This window comes from Thamnophis elegans, chromosome Z, assembly GCF_009769535.1.
Source record: "Thamnophis elegans isolate rThaEle1 chromosome Z, rThaEle1.pri, whole genome shotgun sequence".
Classification (NCBI taxonomy): domain Eukaryota; kingdom Metazoa; phylum Chordata; class Lepidosauria; order Squamata; family Colubridae; genus Thamnophis; species Thamnophis elegans.
This window is the reverse complement of record NC_045558.1, coordinates 61593628-61609624: the sequence shown is the minus strand read 5'-3', so window position 1 is coordinate 61609624 and position 15997 is coordinate 61593628. Positions and strand designations below refer to the sequence as shown.

The window sequence follows — 15997 nt, the reverse complement described above, 5'->3', positions numbered from 1 at the left end:
CTAGTTTAAAAAGTGTTGTCCTCCAACAAGCCCATGATTCAAAAGTGGCTGGACATTTTGTTTTCATGAAAACCTTACATTTGGTTAACCTTACATTTGGACAATTTAGATGGCCTTCTCTGAAAAAAGACATAGAATCCAACATTGTTAGTTGTCCTGTTTGTGCTGCGGCAAAGAGACCACCAGGTAAACCTCAAGGACTACTCCAAGATGTCTCCAGACCTAGTGCCCCTTGGAAGGAGATATCAATGGACTTTATTGTTGAGCTGCCAGAGAGTATTGGAAATACCGTCTTTTGGTTGATCATGGACTTGTTCTCCAAACAAGTGCATTTTGTGCCTTGCTCCAAGATTCCGCTTGCAAAAACACTTGCTAAACTGTTTATCCTACATGTGTATAGGTTACACGGAGTTTCTGAATGCATTATCTCAGATAGGGGGGTCCAATTCATCTCCAACTTTTGGAGGGAGTTCCTAAAGTTGATAGGCTCCATCCAAGGTCTAAGCTCTGCCCACCATCTGGAGACAAATGGGGCTTGTGAAAGTGCTAACTGTTCTAGAACAATATCATAGGTGCTATGTCAATTGTCAGCAAGATAATTGGGCTGGCCTCTTGCCTTATGCAAAGATATAATAATTCTGTACATAGCAGTAGAGGATTGACCCCTTTCAAAGTAGTGTTTTGCCAGGATTTTGTGCCTATTCCTGAATTGCCCCAGGAGAAACCAGAAAACCTATCTTTATCCGAATGGGTTAGTCAGTTACAAATTTTCTGACCTGTAACTCATAGAGCATTAGACGAAGCTCACCAAGCACATAAAAAACAAATGGATAAAAAAGGGTGAAGCTGAAAGCAGGTTGAAGATAGAGTTTTCTTGTCCACTGTATCTTTAGACTACCCAAAAATTGAAGAAACTTGGTCCTAAATACGTGGCTCCTTTTCCCATTGTTAGAATTGTAAACCCAGTAATGGTGCAGTTGGAATTGCCAAAAACTCTTAGGAGAATCCATCCTGTATTCCATGTTAGTTTACTGAAACTGGAGCATACTTCTTTCATGCATTCATCCCACCCGCCTCCTCCTTATTGAAGGAGAACAACATTTTGAGGTCAAGGAGACCCTGGATTCCAGGAAACATAGAGGGAAAATACAGTATCTAGTGGCCTGAAAACATTCCCTTCCTTCCCATTCTGAGTGGGTGAATAAGTCCGATGTCAGGCCCCCTAAACTCTTGCAAAAGTTTCATTCTAAATACCCCAATAAATCCTAATTGTGTCATATAAATGTTTGGTTATTACTGTTTTTTTAATGTTTTCCTCTAGGGATGACATCCTTTCTGCAGGAGGGCTGAATGTCAGCCTCTACCTTGCATGCTTGCTATCAGCTACCATAGTAATGGGGAGGGTGGGAGCTCATGGTATTTGTGGGAGGGAATGCAGGTGGAGATATCTCAAGAAGGGAGGTTCATTCTCACCATTTTCTGCGCATGGTGATGGTTCATGTTTGGGTTTGGTCAAAGCCAATTGTCTCTGCAAACCAACTGAATGAGGCCACTCAAAGATGTGTCCTACATGACAACTTTGGAAACTGGAGATTGGACATTGGGTTGGGGTAACTGAGGGGAGGGATTTGGGTAAACGTTTGATATGTGCAACTTTGCACTTTTTTTGCTTCAGATCCTGCTTCACTTTCGCTGTTTTCATGTCCAGTAAAAGTACCTTTTCTCTAATTAAATGGAGTTGGGGGTTTTCTTTCTTGGATATTGACTCCTGCACTATACAGGTCCTCAATGGAAGGCAGGTTGGTAACAATTTATATTTCTGCAGTTCTAATTTTCTGTTCAAGTCTGTGTCTGTCTGAAATACCTCTCTGGGGGGAAGAACTTTATGGCTGATGCCTTGTCCAGGCTACTCCAGTTATAGACAGTTATAGAGGTGCAGATGATAGACTCAATAATTCCTCTGTAGAACTGAATCAGCAGCTCCTTGGGCAGTTTGAGCTTTCTGAGTTGGTGCAGAAAGAATATTCTTTGCTGTGCTTTTTTGATGACTTTTTGATGTTAAGTGTTCATTTTAAGTCTTGAGATAAGATAGAACCTAGAAACTAGAAGGTCTCTACTGTTGATACGGTGTTGTCCAGTATGGTAAGAGATGGTAGTATAGGAGAATTTCTCCTAAAATCTATCACCATTTCTACTGTTTTGAGTGTGCTTATTTCAAGATTGTTCTGGTTGCACCACAAGGCTAGTTGTTCAACCTCCCATCTGTATGTAGATTTGTCATTGTCTCGAATGAGACCAATCACTGTTGTATCATCTGCAAACTTCAATACTTTAACAGAGGGATCTTTTGAGAAGCAGTCATTCATGTATTGGGAGAAGTGGAGAGAGCACACAGTGGGGCTTATGATCCATTTACAAGTGTGTTCAGATAGCTGATTTAGTTTAGTTAGAAGAATATCTGGAATGCTGAGCACTGAAGTTATTTTGGAATATATACACAGATAATAGTACTCTATCTGTATTTATTTTAAAAACATATTTTAAAAATTAAAAGCAATACAGACTAATTTAGTCCGAGTATACATGAAAGACTGTGTTTCTGTTTCAGCATGATTTAAATATTGAGAGGATCTAAGTCATAAAATGCTGCAGTCTAAGAAATGTGCTATTGCTCACTGTGTAGCAGTTGCTAGGCAACCTTTTTCTTCTGAATGCTGAACAGCAGAGAGTATAATGGCAGCATTGCAACTAAAGGGAGTAGTAGTTTTAAAAAAATTGCAGTGATATTTCAAAGCAACCTAGTCTTGTAAGCTTCATGTTTACAGCATTAGCTGCCATGATACAGCAAAGCTCCTAGGAAGTCCAGAATCATAACAATAAAAATAAGAAAGGAATAAGGGCAGATTAATGGTGGAAAAATAGATGCACGTAGACCAAATGATTTATTATAAAATGATTCAGAGATCGTCACACAAGCTCACTGAAGCAATGAAATTAGACAGTGGACAGAAATAGGAGCATAAATGTGTACAATAAATATATCAAGTTGTTAAAAATCTATTGTAACAAAAATTTATTGTAACAAAATTCAGAACTGTTCTGAATAGTGCATGGAAACCACAATGAGAAGATTTAGTTTAACAAAGAAAAATTAAGAGGAAACATTTATATTTTCAACTACAATTATTTTATTCAGATATTTATAAAAAGATGTTAATGTATAATAGCTACTATGTGTTTAGTGTTAAATATCCATTATCTTTTATTTTTTAATAGTTCATTTGGGAGCGGCTTGCTGCTGGCTTTAAACACAAGAACTATCGTTCACGAGAAGGCGTGTGTCTGTGTCTTGTTGCAACATTAAATGTGTATGTATTTTAATTTTATTAAAAAGTTCTTAAATTATGTTAATGGTGGGACATTTTCTTAAATTTTGTACTATTTTAAGATTCTAAATTGAAAACAAGATTTTCACTAGTCCATTCCTCATGTTTCCAGATATAAGGTTTCAATAATTAGATAATAGCAGTAGTATTGGTTGATGTTATTAATTTGTTACATGTGAGGGGAAAAATAATCTTGCTGCATTTTTGTTTTGTTTTGTTTTCTTAGTTATGGTGCACACTCACTAATTCTCAGCAAACTGGTACCACACTTATGTCTTTTGTCTGGAGACCCCAGTAGTCAGGTAAGATGATTATAGTTGAGCATCACAACAAACCCCTACAGAATCTGATTCTCGTTAGTATTATCTCTGAAGAAAGATTACAAATGAACAGGTAACTAGACAGATAGACAGGCAGATTCTATAAAATAATAGGAAAAGTTGGTTGTCTTTGTTCTTATGGGCAGATTTCCCAAGTTTTGGTTTTTCTAACATATTTTATACAATAGAAACAAACTTCAGTATTTTTGTATTAATAGAGCTTCTCTTATCATATCACAAAGGAATTAACTTAGTTTTTCTCCTAGATCTGTTATTCTAATAAACATTTTAGTTTTGAAATAACTTTTCCATCACACAGTGAATGTTCATGGTTTTCAAACATGCTACATTTTATTTACACACGTGTGTGTAAACACATGTATACAACATGAAATAAATTTTAATTCTTATAAGATTGTTCAGGTTTCAGTTAACAAGTTGCTTTACAGTTACATTATTATGTAGTCTAAATTTGAATCCTGTGTGAATTTAGCTGCTGTTTTATATGGAGATATCTTATTTCTTAAAATTCCATGGCACCAGACTATTCTAATTCAGTATATTATGATGAACCAAACTGTGCTTTCAGAAGAATGCCTGTTTGTGGAGGCATTAATACAAGAACTTAATAGTTAAACAAGAATCAATCATTTGAAATCCATAGGCAAACAGTTTTTAATATCCCTCACTCTGATACAGCATCTTGGAAGTCTACAACACTTAAATAGGTCATTTTGACTGGTTAATAGGTCTGCTTCCTTAAACATGTTTGAGACTGCTTGCTGCTGGTAGTCTTATGACCAATGACTGGATCTGTTCCAAAATAACACAGCACAGCACTGCCTAGTACATATTTGCCACTCAGAAAGTTAGTTACCTGCAGTTACTCTGCAGTTGCCTATGGATTTGTGCATAGATAGTCCTCCAATTACTAGTATAATTGAGCTTTCGCATTACAGTAGTAAGCCATAACAATCATAAGCAGGTCATCAGGTGATAGATATGATTTTACAACTTTTTTTGCAGTTATCATTAAGCAAATTACCATGGTCATTAAGTGAACCTACAGCTGATAAGCAAACACGGTGTTTGTTAAATAAACCCTTTGTTCGCTAAGGGATGTAAACAGTTGTAAGGTTTGAGAATATGTTGAGACCCATAGAAGTCTGAGAATACATCCAAATCCCAATGAGCCAAACATGAGACTTAAAATGGAGGCTTGAATAACAATCAGCATTTAATCTTTGACCAAAGTTAAAGACATGATGGTCAGTTGTTCCCAACATATCCAAGGATATGCAGGGAAGAACTACACTTCAGAGAAGGTATCAGAAACATCAAATAACATCCTGGCTTTACAATAATCCTCACTAGCCTTATCAGCATTATCTCTTTCCTCTGTTCTCACAATTGGCCATTTGGCCCCCTGTTGTGAAGGGCACAGATCAAAGGTGAGATATGTTCTTAGGCAGAAGGGGGACATATCAAAGGTATCAGTTTTACAGCTCTTTACAGCTGCATTCTGGGATAAGTTCTATGCCCATAGATTGCAGATTGATAAGAGTTCAAATGGCAAGAATTTGACATTTGCCAGATATCTTACAAATACAAGGCATAATATATGTGTGTTATAGAAAACAAATGTTTCTACTAAAACCAACAAGTTTATATCCTTATTACTAACTCTGAAAGGCTGCAAGCAGCCATAAATAGCAGACCTGAAATGCCATCATGTGACCACACAGGGGTTTGGTGTGGTAGTCATAAGTACCTTTGTGGGGAGTGTCTGTCATAACTTTGAACAGTTTCTAAGTCAACACCATCATTTTAGCCATTGTTTATCCACTGCAGGATGAAGAGTTGTTTTCAATCTGTCCTAAGCTTTCTTTTGCCAATTAGGCCTACAATACTTGCTGATGTTGTTGATTCATCTTGTTTTATATCTCTTTCATGGATACTTTTTATCAAGTGGGATCCATTCTATGACTGCCTTGGTTCACCTGCCATCAATCCTTGCTATGTGATCAGCCAATTTTCATTTCAATTCTTTTATTCTCTTGATAATACTGTATGCTTTTGTTTGTTCCCTAATCCATGTGTAGGTCTTTCTATCTTGTTTTGTAATATTTAACATGTATTTTTCCATGGGTCTTTGCGCTACTCTTACATTTTATATTGATTGTGAGTTTAGTGTCATGCTTCACTGACATATGTCTGAGTAGGTAGCGCACACTGATCAAAAACGTTTCTATTCAGGCATAGTGGAAGGTTGTTTTTGAAAATTATGCTTAACTTGCTGAATGTCTGCCAACCCCATTTAACATGCCATTCAATTTTCTTTATTGTATCATCCTCCATTAAGATCCATTGGTCAGGGTATATATAGTGGTCTACTAAATCTAGTTCTTCTCCAGATATAACAAATATTCTTTCTTTGGTTAATTTATTAAACATAATCTCCCATTTTCAGGTTTATTTTTAAGCCAGATGGTTTTCCTGTTATGTGTAGCTCTTGTATGTATATTAGTAGCTCTTCTGGGTTAGGGTTAGGGTTAGGTCTTGTGAGAAGAGAACTGTCAAGACCGATTAACCCTTTCACCTACATTTTCTCCTTCTCTCACAGTTTGACAAAAAAAGGAAGGCAGTAGTGGAATGGAATGCAAAAGTGGGGGCATGGTATCTAAGCAATTGAGCATTTCTGGAAGTTTTCAAGGATGCAGAGCATGGCTACTGTTTTCTCATAACAAAATGAACAAAAGTGATTGGCAGATGTAATGGACTATGGGTGACTCAAAGGGAAAGGAGGAAATAACTATGCTGCATTTGCACGGGAAATCCAGAACTGGTTTCACTTATGTGCCTATGTAGTTTTTTAGTAAAGTATTATACTCTAGGGATAATACTTTTGGTAAAACTATGTCCCAGGAGTTTCTTTTTCTGAAAATGCCAATTGGACAGTTGAAAACAAACAATATCACCTGCAAATCTTAAGTGATTTAAATAAGCACCTTTGATTTTTATTCCAACTGTTGCCCAATCTAGTTTGTGAAATACTTCTTCAAGGCAGGCTGAGGAAAGGATAGGTGATATTGTCGTACAGTATAACCTATCCTTGTCGTACACCTCGTTCTAAGTTGATTTCCATTTTAAGATAATTAAGACATTTTTAAAAGAACAATATTTTTATTTTTAAATAAACACACAGAGACAAACATAAAACCATCTTCCAGTTACATACAGTGTGTCGATTGGTTACAAAACTTTTGTGCTTCCTCACCATAGTCTTCACTTACAATTTATATAGAATCTCATATTATCAACCATATGTATGTATGTATGTATGTATGTATGTATGTATGTATATTATACACACACACACACACAATTATCATTGTTAAACATTTGTTTGACTATAACTATTATTCTACATTTGGAATAAATTTATATTATGACATTTCATTATATCATCCTAAAACCATCTAGTAGTAGTACATCTTTATATTATATTGTATTGTATTGTATTTATTTGTCTTGTATGCCACCCACTCCCGAAGGACTCCAGGTGGCTCACAATCGACAAGGGAAGGGGAAATAACTAGACAAAGACAACACTTTAAAAAACGCAACATTCACAGTTTCCGTGGGGCTGGATGTTTCACAAGCCCCCCGGCCTGCTGGAGCAGCCAGGACTTGGTGGCTTTGCAGAAGGCCGGGAGGGTAGTAAGGTCCGGATCTCCATGGGGAGGTCATTCCAGAGGGCTGGAGCTGCAACAGAGAAGGCTCTCCCCCGGGGAGTCGCCAGCTGACATTGGCTGGCGGATGGAATCCGGAGGAGACCTAACCTGTGAGATCTAATCGGTCGGCAGGAGGCGGTCTCTCAGGTACCCAGGTCCGATGCCATGTAGGGCTTTATAGGGAGCGACCAGCACCTTGAAGCGGATCCGGAGACTAATGGGTAGCCAGTGCAGCTCGCGGAGGATAGGTGTAACGTGGGTGTACCTGGGTGCACCCACAATCGCTCGTGCGGCTGCGTTCTGGACTAACTGAAGTCTTCGAACACTCTTCAAGGGCAGCCCCATGTAGAGCGTGTTACAATAATCCAGTCTTGAGGTCACAAGGGCGTGAGTGACTGTCTGAAGGGCCTCCCGATCCAGGTAGGGTCGCAATTGGTGCACCAGGCGAACCTGGGCAAAGGTCCCCCTGGTCACAGCCGACAAATGGTGTTCTAAAGTCAGTTGGGGATCCAGGAGGACTCCCAAATTGCGAACCCTCTCTGAGGGATGTATAATTTCACCCCCCAGCCTGAGAGATGGAATAATTGGCCAATCTTTGGGAGGGAACATCAGAAGCCACTCGGTCTTGTCTGGATTGAGTGCCAACTTGTTTGCTCCCATCCAGACCCTAACAGCCTCCAGGCACTGGCACATCACTTCTACTGCTTCGCTGAGTTGGCACGGGGCAGACAGATACAACTGTGTATCGTCTGCGTATTGGTGGTACTTAATCCCTTGCTGGCATATGATCTCACTCAGCGGCTTCATGTAGATGTCAAATAGGAGGGGGGACAGGACCGAACCCTGCGGCACCCCGTAATTGAGGGGCCTTGGGGTCGATCTCTGCCCTCCGACCAACACCGACTGCGACCTGTCCGAGAGGTATGAGGAGAACCACCGAAGGACGGTGCCTCCCACTCCCACCGCTCGCAACCGTTGCAGAAGGATACCATGGTCGATGGTATCGAAGGCCGCTGAGAGGTCAAGGAGCACAAGGATAGAGGGGTGACCCCTATCCCTGGCCCGCCAGAGATCATCGATCAGCGCGACCAAAGCAGTTTCTGTGCTGTAACCAGGCCTGAAGCCCGACTGAAAGGAGTCTAGGTAATCGGCTTCATCCAAGGACCGTCGGAGTTGAGAGGCCACCACTTTCTCAACAACCTTCCCAACAAAGGGAAGGTTGGAGACTGGACGATAGTTGCTCAAAATGGCTGGGTCCAGAGACGGTTTCTTCAGGAGGGGTCTCACCACCGCATCCTTTAGCAGGGGCGGGAAGATTCCCTCCCGGAGAGAGGTGTTAACTATCGTCCGGATCCAGCCGCGTGTCACCTCCCTGCTGGTCGAGACCAGCCAGGAGGGACACGGGTCCAGTATACAGGTGGAGGCACTCACCGCTCCCATGGCCTTGTCCACTTCCTCAGGAGAAGCAAGTTGAAACTCAATCCATAAAGTATGCTCAAGACCTTCCCCTGGTACCTCGGCTGGTATCGTGCAATTGGAGTCCAGCTCTGTCCGAATCCGAGCGACTTTATCCATTAAATACTGAACAAATTCCTCAGATCTTCCTTGTAAAGGGTCATCCGCATCCCTCCCTTTCAAGAGGGAGCGGGTTATTCTAAACAAGGCGGCTGGGCGCGATTCAGCGGATGCAATAAGGGCGGCAAAATGCAAACATTTCGCCGCCCGTATTGCCACGAGATAGGCTCTGATATAGGCTCTCATCAGTGCTTGGTCTGACTCAGATTTACTGGCCCTCCAGCAGCGCTCTAGGCGTCTCTTTTGGCGCTTCATCTCCCGGAGTTCCTCGGTAAACCAAGGAGCCCTTCTGTATCCGCTGCCTCGGAGAGGTCGCAAAGGCGCAATCCGGTTTAGAGTCCCCGCCGCCGCTGTATTCCAAGCAGCGAATAAGGACTCCACCGGATTGTGGACGATAGTGTCAGGTATTTCTCCAAGCGCCGTCTGAAATCCCATAGGGTCCATCAGGCGCCTGGGGCGGAACCACCTAATTGGTTCCCCCTCCCTACAGTGGGGGATTGGTTTCCGAAAGTCAAGCCTCAGTAGGAAGTGATCAGACCATGACAAGGGCAAGGTTGTAATGCCCTTCAACTCTAGATCACATCTCCACTGCTCTGAAAGAAATACGAGGTCAAGCGTGTGACCAGCTGAATGAGTCGAACCCCGAATTACTTGGGTCAAGTCCATGGCTGTCATGGAAGCCATGAACTCCTGTGCCTCGTCAGAGCGTTCACCAAGTGTAGGCAGGTTGAAATCCCCCAGAGCCATAAGCCTGGGGAACTCTACCGCCAACTCGGCTACTGACTCGAGGAGCGAGGGGAGGGCTGTTGTAACGCTGTTGGGAGGTAGGTACGTTAGCAACAAACCCACTTGACCACCAAGATCCAACTTCATCAACAAGGACTCACACCCGACAAGCTCCGGAGCAGGGATCCTACGAGGAACTAAAGACCTTCGGACAATGACAGCCACTCCCCCACCCCTTCCCTGGGGTCGCGGCTGATGAAGCACCTGAAATCCTTCTGGGCACATTTCAGTGAGGAGGACTCCTCCCTCCGTGCCCAGCCAGGTTTCAGTAATACATGCCAGGTCTGCCCCCTCGTCTAAAATTAGGTCCCGGACAAGGGGAGCTTTGTGAACCACAGACCTGGCATTTAGGAACAACAGCCTGAGACCAGGGCCCTGACAGTTCTCGCCATCTGGCCCTGGAGTGGAACTAGCAGGGCCAGAAGGAGGGATCTCTGTGATGTAGCGAACCCTCCTTCCCTGGTAATGGCTAGCCCTGAAGTTCCCATCGTACCTGCCCCTCCCCATAGTGACCGTAATGCTCCGGCCCACCCCCGCAACCGTAGACCCCATAACCCCTCCCACAGCCTCCGCACCATCTAGCAGGCGATTTTTATCACTCATTCTGGGACGGGAGGTAGGCCTGGGCCCCCTACCACTTCTGCAATAGCACTCAGTGGAGGAGGCACCAGGCTGTACTCTCAATCCTCTCATACACACACAGCCACTCATCCATGCATTCCCCACGTATATTAATTAAACACAAAAAATACAACAATATGAGGTTAAAAAGGTGGGTACAAACATCAGCCAGGCATACCATTCACACTACATTCCTAAAAATTCACGGAGCACTGCGCTAGTGCAATGTAAGACAATGATATGCAGATGGAGGGCGAGCTGCTCCGCTCTTCTCCCCTCCTCTGTGCCCCAGAAGAACTTCCAAGGCCACAGGTCCAGAGTCAATGGTGTGCAAAGTGTATATTCTGTATAAAATTGTTTATCTTTGGTTACAAAACTTTTGTGCATCTTTTCTATAGTCCTCACTTACAATTTATATAAAATCTTACATTATCAATCTAGTATATATGTATAAATTATTATCATTGTTAATCATTTATTTCACTATAACTATTATTACTTCATTTTATGCATAATATTCTAAATTTAAATAAATTTAAATTAATTTTCATTATAGCATTTCATTACATTATCCTGTCTCCATCCAATTGTAGTACAGTCTTTTATCTCTTGCCATTTGTAGTATTTGTCTTCTAATTGCTTTCTTGGTAGATCTTATATGGACTTCTCTTGGCAACTTGTTTTTCACTGCTTATCTTGTAAAGACTCAAAAACCCTCATCTGTTCCTTTCATCAACTTCCCTTTGATTATCATCTATGCTTCTGTCAGAATTTCTATCATTACTTCTGCCAAATTTTCTCCCTTTTCTTCTTCTATATTCTGGAATCTGAGGTAAAATTCTGATCTATTGATCTCCCATTCCAATATTCCACTTTGTCTTTTTCAACCACGCTCAATCTGCTGGCAATATCTCCAATTTTCTTATCTCTTTTTGCATCTTTTTCTTCAATTTTTGAAATCTGTCCTCATATTTCATCATCATTTGGTAAATATTCTCAATTTTTTCATCTGCTTTTCCTGTTCTTTGTTCAATATTCTCTGTTCTCTTTTCAATGTTCTCTGTTCTCACTTTTATTTTTTGAATTTCTTTCATAATCATCTGCAATGTCACTTCCTTTTCTTTTTTGTGCTGTATTGATCTTTTCCTCCAGATAGTAAATATTGCCACTATATAGAATCCAAGGCTTTTTAATTAAGTTCCAAACAAGTTCACTGCAATCTTCTTCCTTTCAACTCCAAACTTTCTTTTCACTCCAGTCCAGCTGGAGTACTGATAGTACCCCAGAGGAGCACCTGTATAAACAATCCGTGCTCATCCTGCTATCATTTTCAATAAACAAGCTCAGAGTCCTTGAAATGTAATACCAGCTCTTAATTTGTACAAGATTATCAAATGTTCCAAGAAAGAAAAGAAAAACAATGTTTCCAAGCTTCTAAGTGGCAGTGCTACTTCTTTTCCTCTACTTTTAATTCCCTCTTTATGTTCCAAACTTAAGGGGGAAAAATAAACATTTTAAAAAAGAAAATGCAACAGAGTATTGAAAAAAGAAAAAGAAAGTCTTAAACAATAAGTATTAAAAAAAGAAAAAAAGAAAAAAAACAGTCCAGTTTTTTAAAAAAGAAGCATTTGTAAACATTCCAGCAATAAAAGGATTAAGGAAAAATAACACGCTAAATTTGATTCAGGTTTAATCTCGCCGCTTGACCTCTTCTGTCTTCAATTTCAACTTTATTTTTGATCTTTTAGGGTAATCTCTAATAATAAAAATTATCTCACCAATTCAACACACTTTCTCTCCAGCTTTCCTTCCATTCTGGAGCTGTCCCAACTTTCACCAGCTTTAATGGCTGCTTCTCAGTCGCCGGAAAAAAGGGTTTCTCCTGGATCTACCAGGGACTTTACAATGTCCCCGGGATCAGCAGGATGTGCGCTTCTCTATCACCGTCTCTACAGGATAGTTTAGGTCCAAAAGGACTGACCAGCAGCAGAGATATTGACGGTGATCTTGGAGCTTCAAAGTCGCATGTCGTATCGTCGTGACGTCAGTCCCGCCTCCCAAGATAATTGAGACAACTTATTGCCATTGTGTTTTTCATATATATGCCTTTTCATAGTTATTGAAAGCCATGCACAGAGGCATGGTGTACTCATTGCCTTTCAATGACTTGCTGGATGTGATCCATTGTGCTGTAACCACTTTTGAATCCTGCCTGCTCCTTTGACTGTGTATCACTTAATGTTCTCAATATTATTTTTGCTATTTTCTTGATGAAAACCGTGTGGATGACTGAAAGACTGAAAGACTGGATGATAGTTCTTTCAATCATCTTGGGGCCCTTTCTTGTATGTAAGAATCACTTCAGCATTTTTCCCTGCAATAGGTATTTTTTCTTCTCTGAGGCATCTCAAATATAGTTTTGCTAGTATCTTGGGTAAATTGACTTCCAGGTTTCAGCATTTCCGTTTCTAAGTAATCAGTCACAAGTTGAGGATTATGGCATATTGGATTATCACCATGAATATGTGAAGAGAACTGGAACTGTCATTCTTATTTTGGATTATTTTGTAATTGGTGTCATTTTCTTTGGATGGAATTCACTGTGGATTGATGGCCCTATCAGAATTGGACAAATTGTTGTTTTTAAATATAACTTGTCTTTTACAGTGAATCTTTTAAATTTTATACTTTTGCTGTACATCTAGTTTATAGTGTAAACTGCCAAAAATCCATGGTAGATTTGGAAGGTTTTAAATATGATATATAAGTAAAATAAGATGCAGTGGGTATTATAATTACACTTAAATACGGCATGATTTGATCAGTGATATTACAGTAATAATGATACAAAGCATGTTTTCAGCAAATAAAGGTAACTATTTTCTTTGCACTATATACTTTTATGGAGGAATCATATCTGTCTAGTGCAGATAGGTAGTCCTCAGCTTATAACAGTTCATTTAATGATGGTTTGAAGTTACGATGCCACTGAAAAAGTGACTTATGACTATTTTTCATAACTACAACTGTTGCAGCATCCTCATGGTTACATGATCAAGATTCAGATGCTTGTCAACTGACTCCTATTTATGATAATTGTAATGTCTTGAGGTTATGTACTCACCTTTTGCGACCTCCTGACAAGCAGTATCAGCGAGGAAACCAGATTCACTTAATAATCTTATAACTAACTTAACAACTGCAATGATTCATTTCAAACTGAGACAAGAAAGGTTGTAAATTGGGCAAAACTCAATTAACTAATGTCTCACTGAGCGATATAAATTTGGGATATTAAATTTATCAATATTAATTGGGTTCTTAAGTCGAGCACTACAAAGACAGCTTATTTTAATATCTTTGAGATTTGTTGATGAGCATCTTTCATGTTCACAGGTGAGAGATGCTGCAATTGTGGCACTTATGGAGATTTACAAACATGTAGGAGAAAAAGTAAGAGTGGATCTTAACAAGAGAGGAATTCCTGCTGCAAGGTGAGTTTAATACTTGTCCTAACGGCTATTAATATTACTTAATATATATTATTATGATTTCATGAGATTTTATTCTCAAGATAGTATAAAGGTTTTTGGGGAAGTCAGTTGACCTAACATAGTGCCTGAAGACAATATTAATATACTGTAGGTCAAAACAATGCCATCCTATTTGCTAGTTTGTGGTTGAAAGTAAAATCTAAAATTAAAATGCCTATATGAAATATTGGAAAGTTCTAATGGAAAAGTTCTAGTTAGATTATTCTAATAACCTAATAAAATTCATTTTCCCTGAGAAGAATACCTTCATACATTAGAAACAATGTTGAACAATTTCATTAAGCTTTTTTCTCTTTTGCCATGAAAAGCCAACTACTGATTCTATAGTACATTTTCAGTCCCAAATGTAGATGTATGATAAATTAAAGCATGTTTATTTTCTGTATCCAATTTTGAGAACTGTCTGGGGATGAATTATATTCTAGTTTATTTATTTCATTTTCCATTCACTTTGGAGGCATAAATAAAGCAACAATATGCTTATGCTTAAGTACTTTAAACCTTGTAAAAGTAGAGTTATAAGCTATTATAAAGGAATTAAGTCCATAAGTATCTACATTGTAAGCGTGGCACGACAAAACCGCGCTCCACTAAAGCACGCCCAATTAAACCGCGTCGCTGACATCATCAGCAGGGCGACAACAGCGACCACGGAGAAAAAAGGGCGCTTTAAATAGCGCTTTGAAAGCAAGCCGATTCAAGTTAAGGTAACGGTTAGGTTTAGGGTTAGGTTTAGGGTTAGGGTTAGGTTTAGGGTTAGGTTAAGGGTTAGGATTAGGTTTAGCGTTAGGTTTAGGGTTAGGTTTAGGGTTAGGTTTAGGATTAGGTTTAGGGGGGTTAGGTTTAGGGGTTAATTTTAGCTTTAGCGTTTACAGCGTGCTTTTTCGTTGCGCTGTGATGATGTCAGCTACGCGGTTTCGTTGAGCGCGCTTTAGTCGAACGCGGTTTTGTGGTGGAACCCATTGTAAGTAATAGTTGATATTTGCTGTCAAGAATTCTTGCTTAGCATCCGTAATCAGTCTACTGGATTCAGACAGTTAAACTAATCAGGGATATGACCCTATATGTAGTATGACATATCAGAGTCAAATCATATCAGCATTGTGAAAAAAAATTACGATAAATGCAGATTGACTTATTTAACAACATTTAACAACAATCCAAAATGACAAACAGAGTTTCAATCGGGAACAATAAATTCAGGTAACGAAGGGAGCAAGTGTTCTTTTTTTCTTTTTGGAGGGACACTACAAATATACAGTATTTACTCTCCTCGGGAGTTAGAACTGGGTCGGAGACAGCAGAAAGAGGATTGTTTCGGAACAGTTGGAGGGCTCTTTAACCCACCCACCTCTATTTTGTCTTTGCCCCGGGGCCTGCTGTGATTACTGAGGGTGATTGATCAAACAGACAAGTGATACTGAGGAGAGGGTGACACCTAGTGGATTATAAATTTGAACAATGAAGACTGATGCAAGAGAAGTAACTGTGACACAAGCTGGATATATATACATACATACATACACATACACACATACATACATACATACATACATACAGTGGGACAAAAAAGTATTTAGTCAGCCACCAATTGTGCAAATTCTCCCACTTAAAAAGATGAGAGAGGCCTGTAATTGACATCATAGGTAGACCTCAACTATGAGAGACAAAATGAGAAAACAAATCCAGGCAATCACATTGTCTGTTTTGGAAAGAATTTTTTTGCAAATTATGGTGGAAAATAAGTATTTGGTCACCTACAAACAAGCAAGATTTCTGGCTCTCACAGACCTGTAACTTCTTCTTTAAGAGGCTCCTCTGTCCTCCACTCATTACCAGTATTAATGGCACCTTAGTTAAGGTTTTTTTTGTTTTCTTTTCATTTCATAGTCCATTTTTTATCCACTGTTGCATTATAATCCCCAATTAAGCAAACATTTTCATATATTAGTTCATTTATTTTGTTGTGTAGTTTCCTATAGAATTCCTCTTGCTTCTGATTTGATGCATATATCACTATT

General features: G+C 39.7%; 1 protein-coding gene across 5 annotated transcripts in view; it reads left to right on the top strand.

Moving 5' to 3' along the window:
- CLASP2 (cytoplasmic linker associated protein 2) overlaps positions 1-15997 on the top strand; it is a 378890-nt gene that overhangs the window by 86708 nt on the left and 276185 nt on the right. For all 5 annotated transcript variants that reach the window (XM_032238129.1, XM_032238126.1, XM_032238125.1 and 2 more), the window contains exons 4-6: positions 3277-3368; positions 3613-3688; positions 13819-13916. In XM_032238129.1, coding sequence (XP_032094020.1) covers positions 3277-3368; positions 3613-3688; positions 13819-13916 — 266 coding nt within the window. The remainder of the gene's footprint in view (positions 1-3276; positions 3369-3612; positions 3689-13818; positions 13917-15997) is intronic.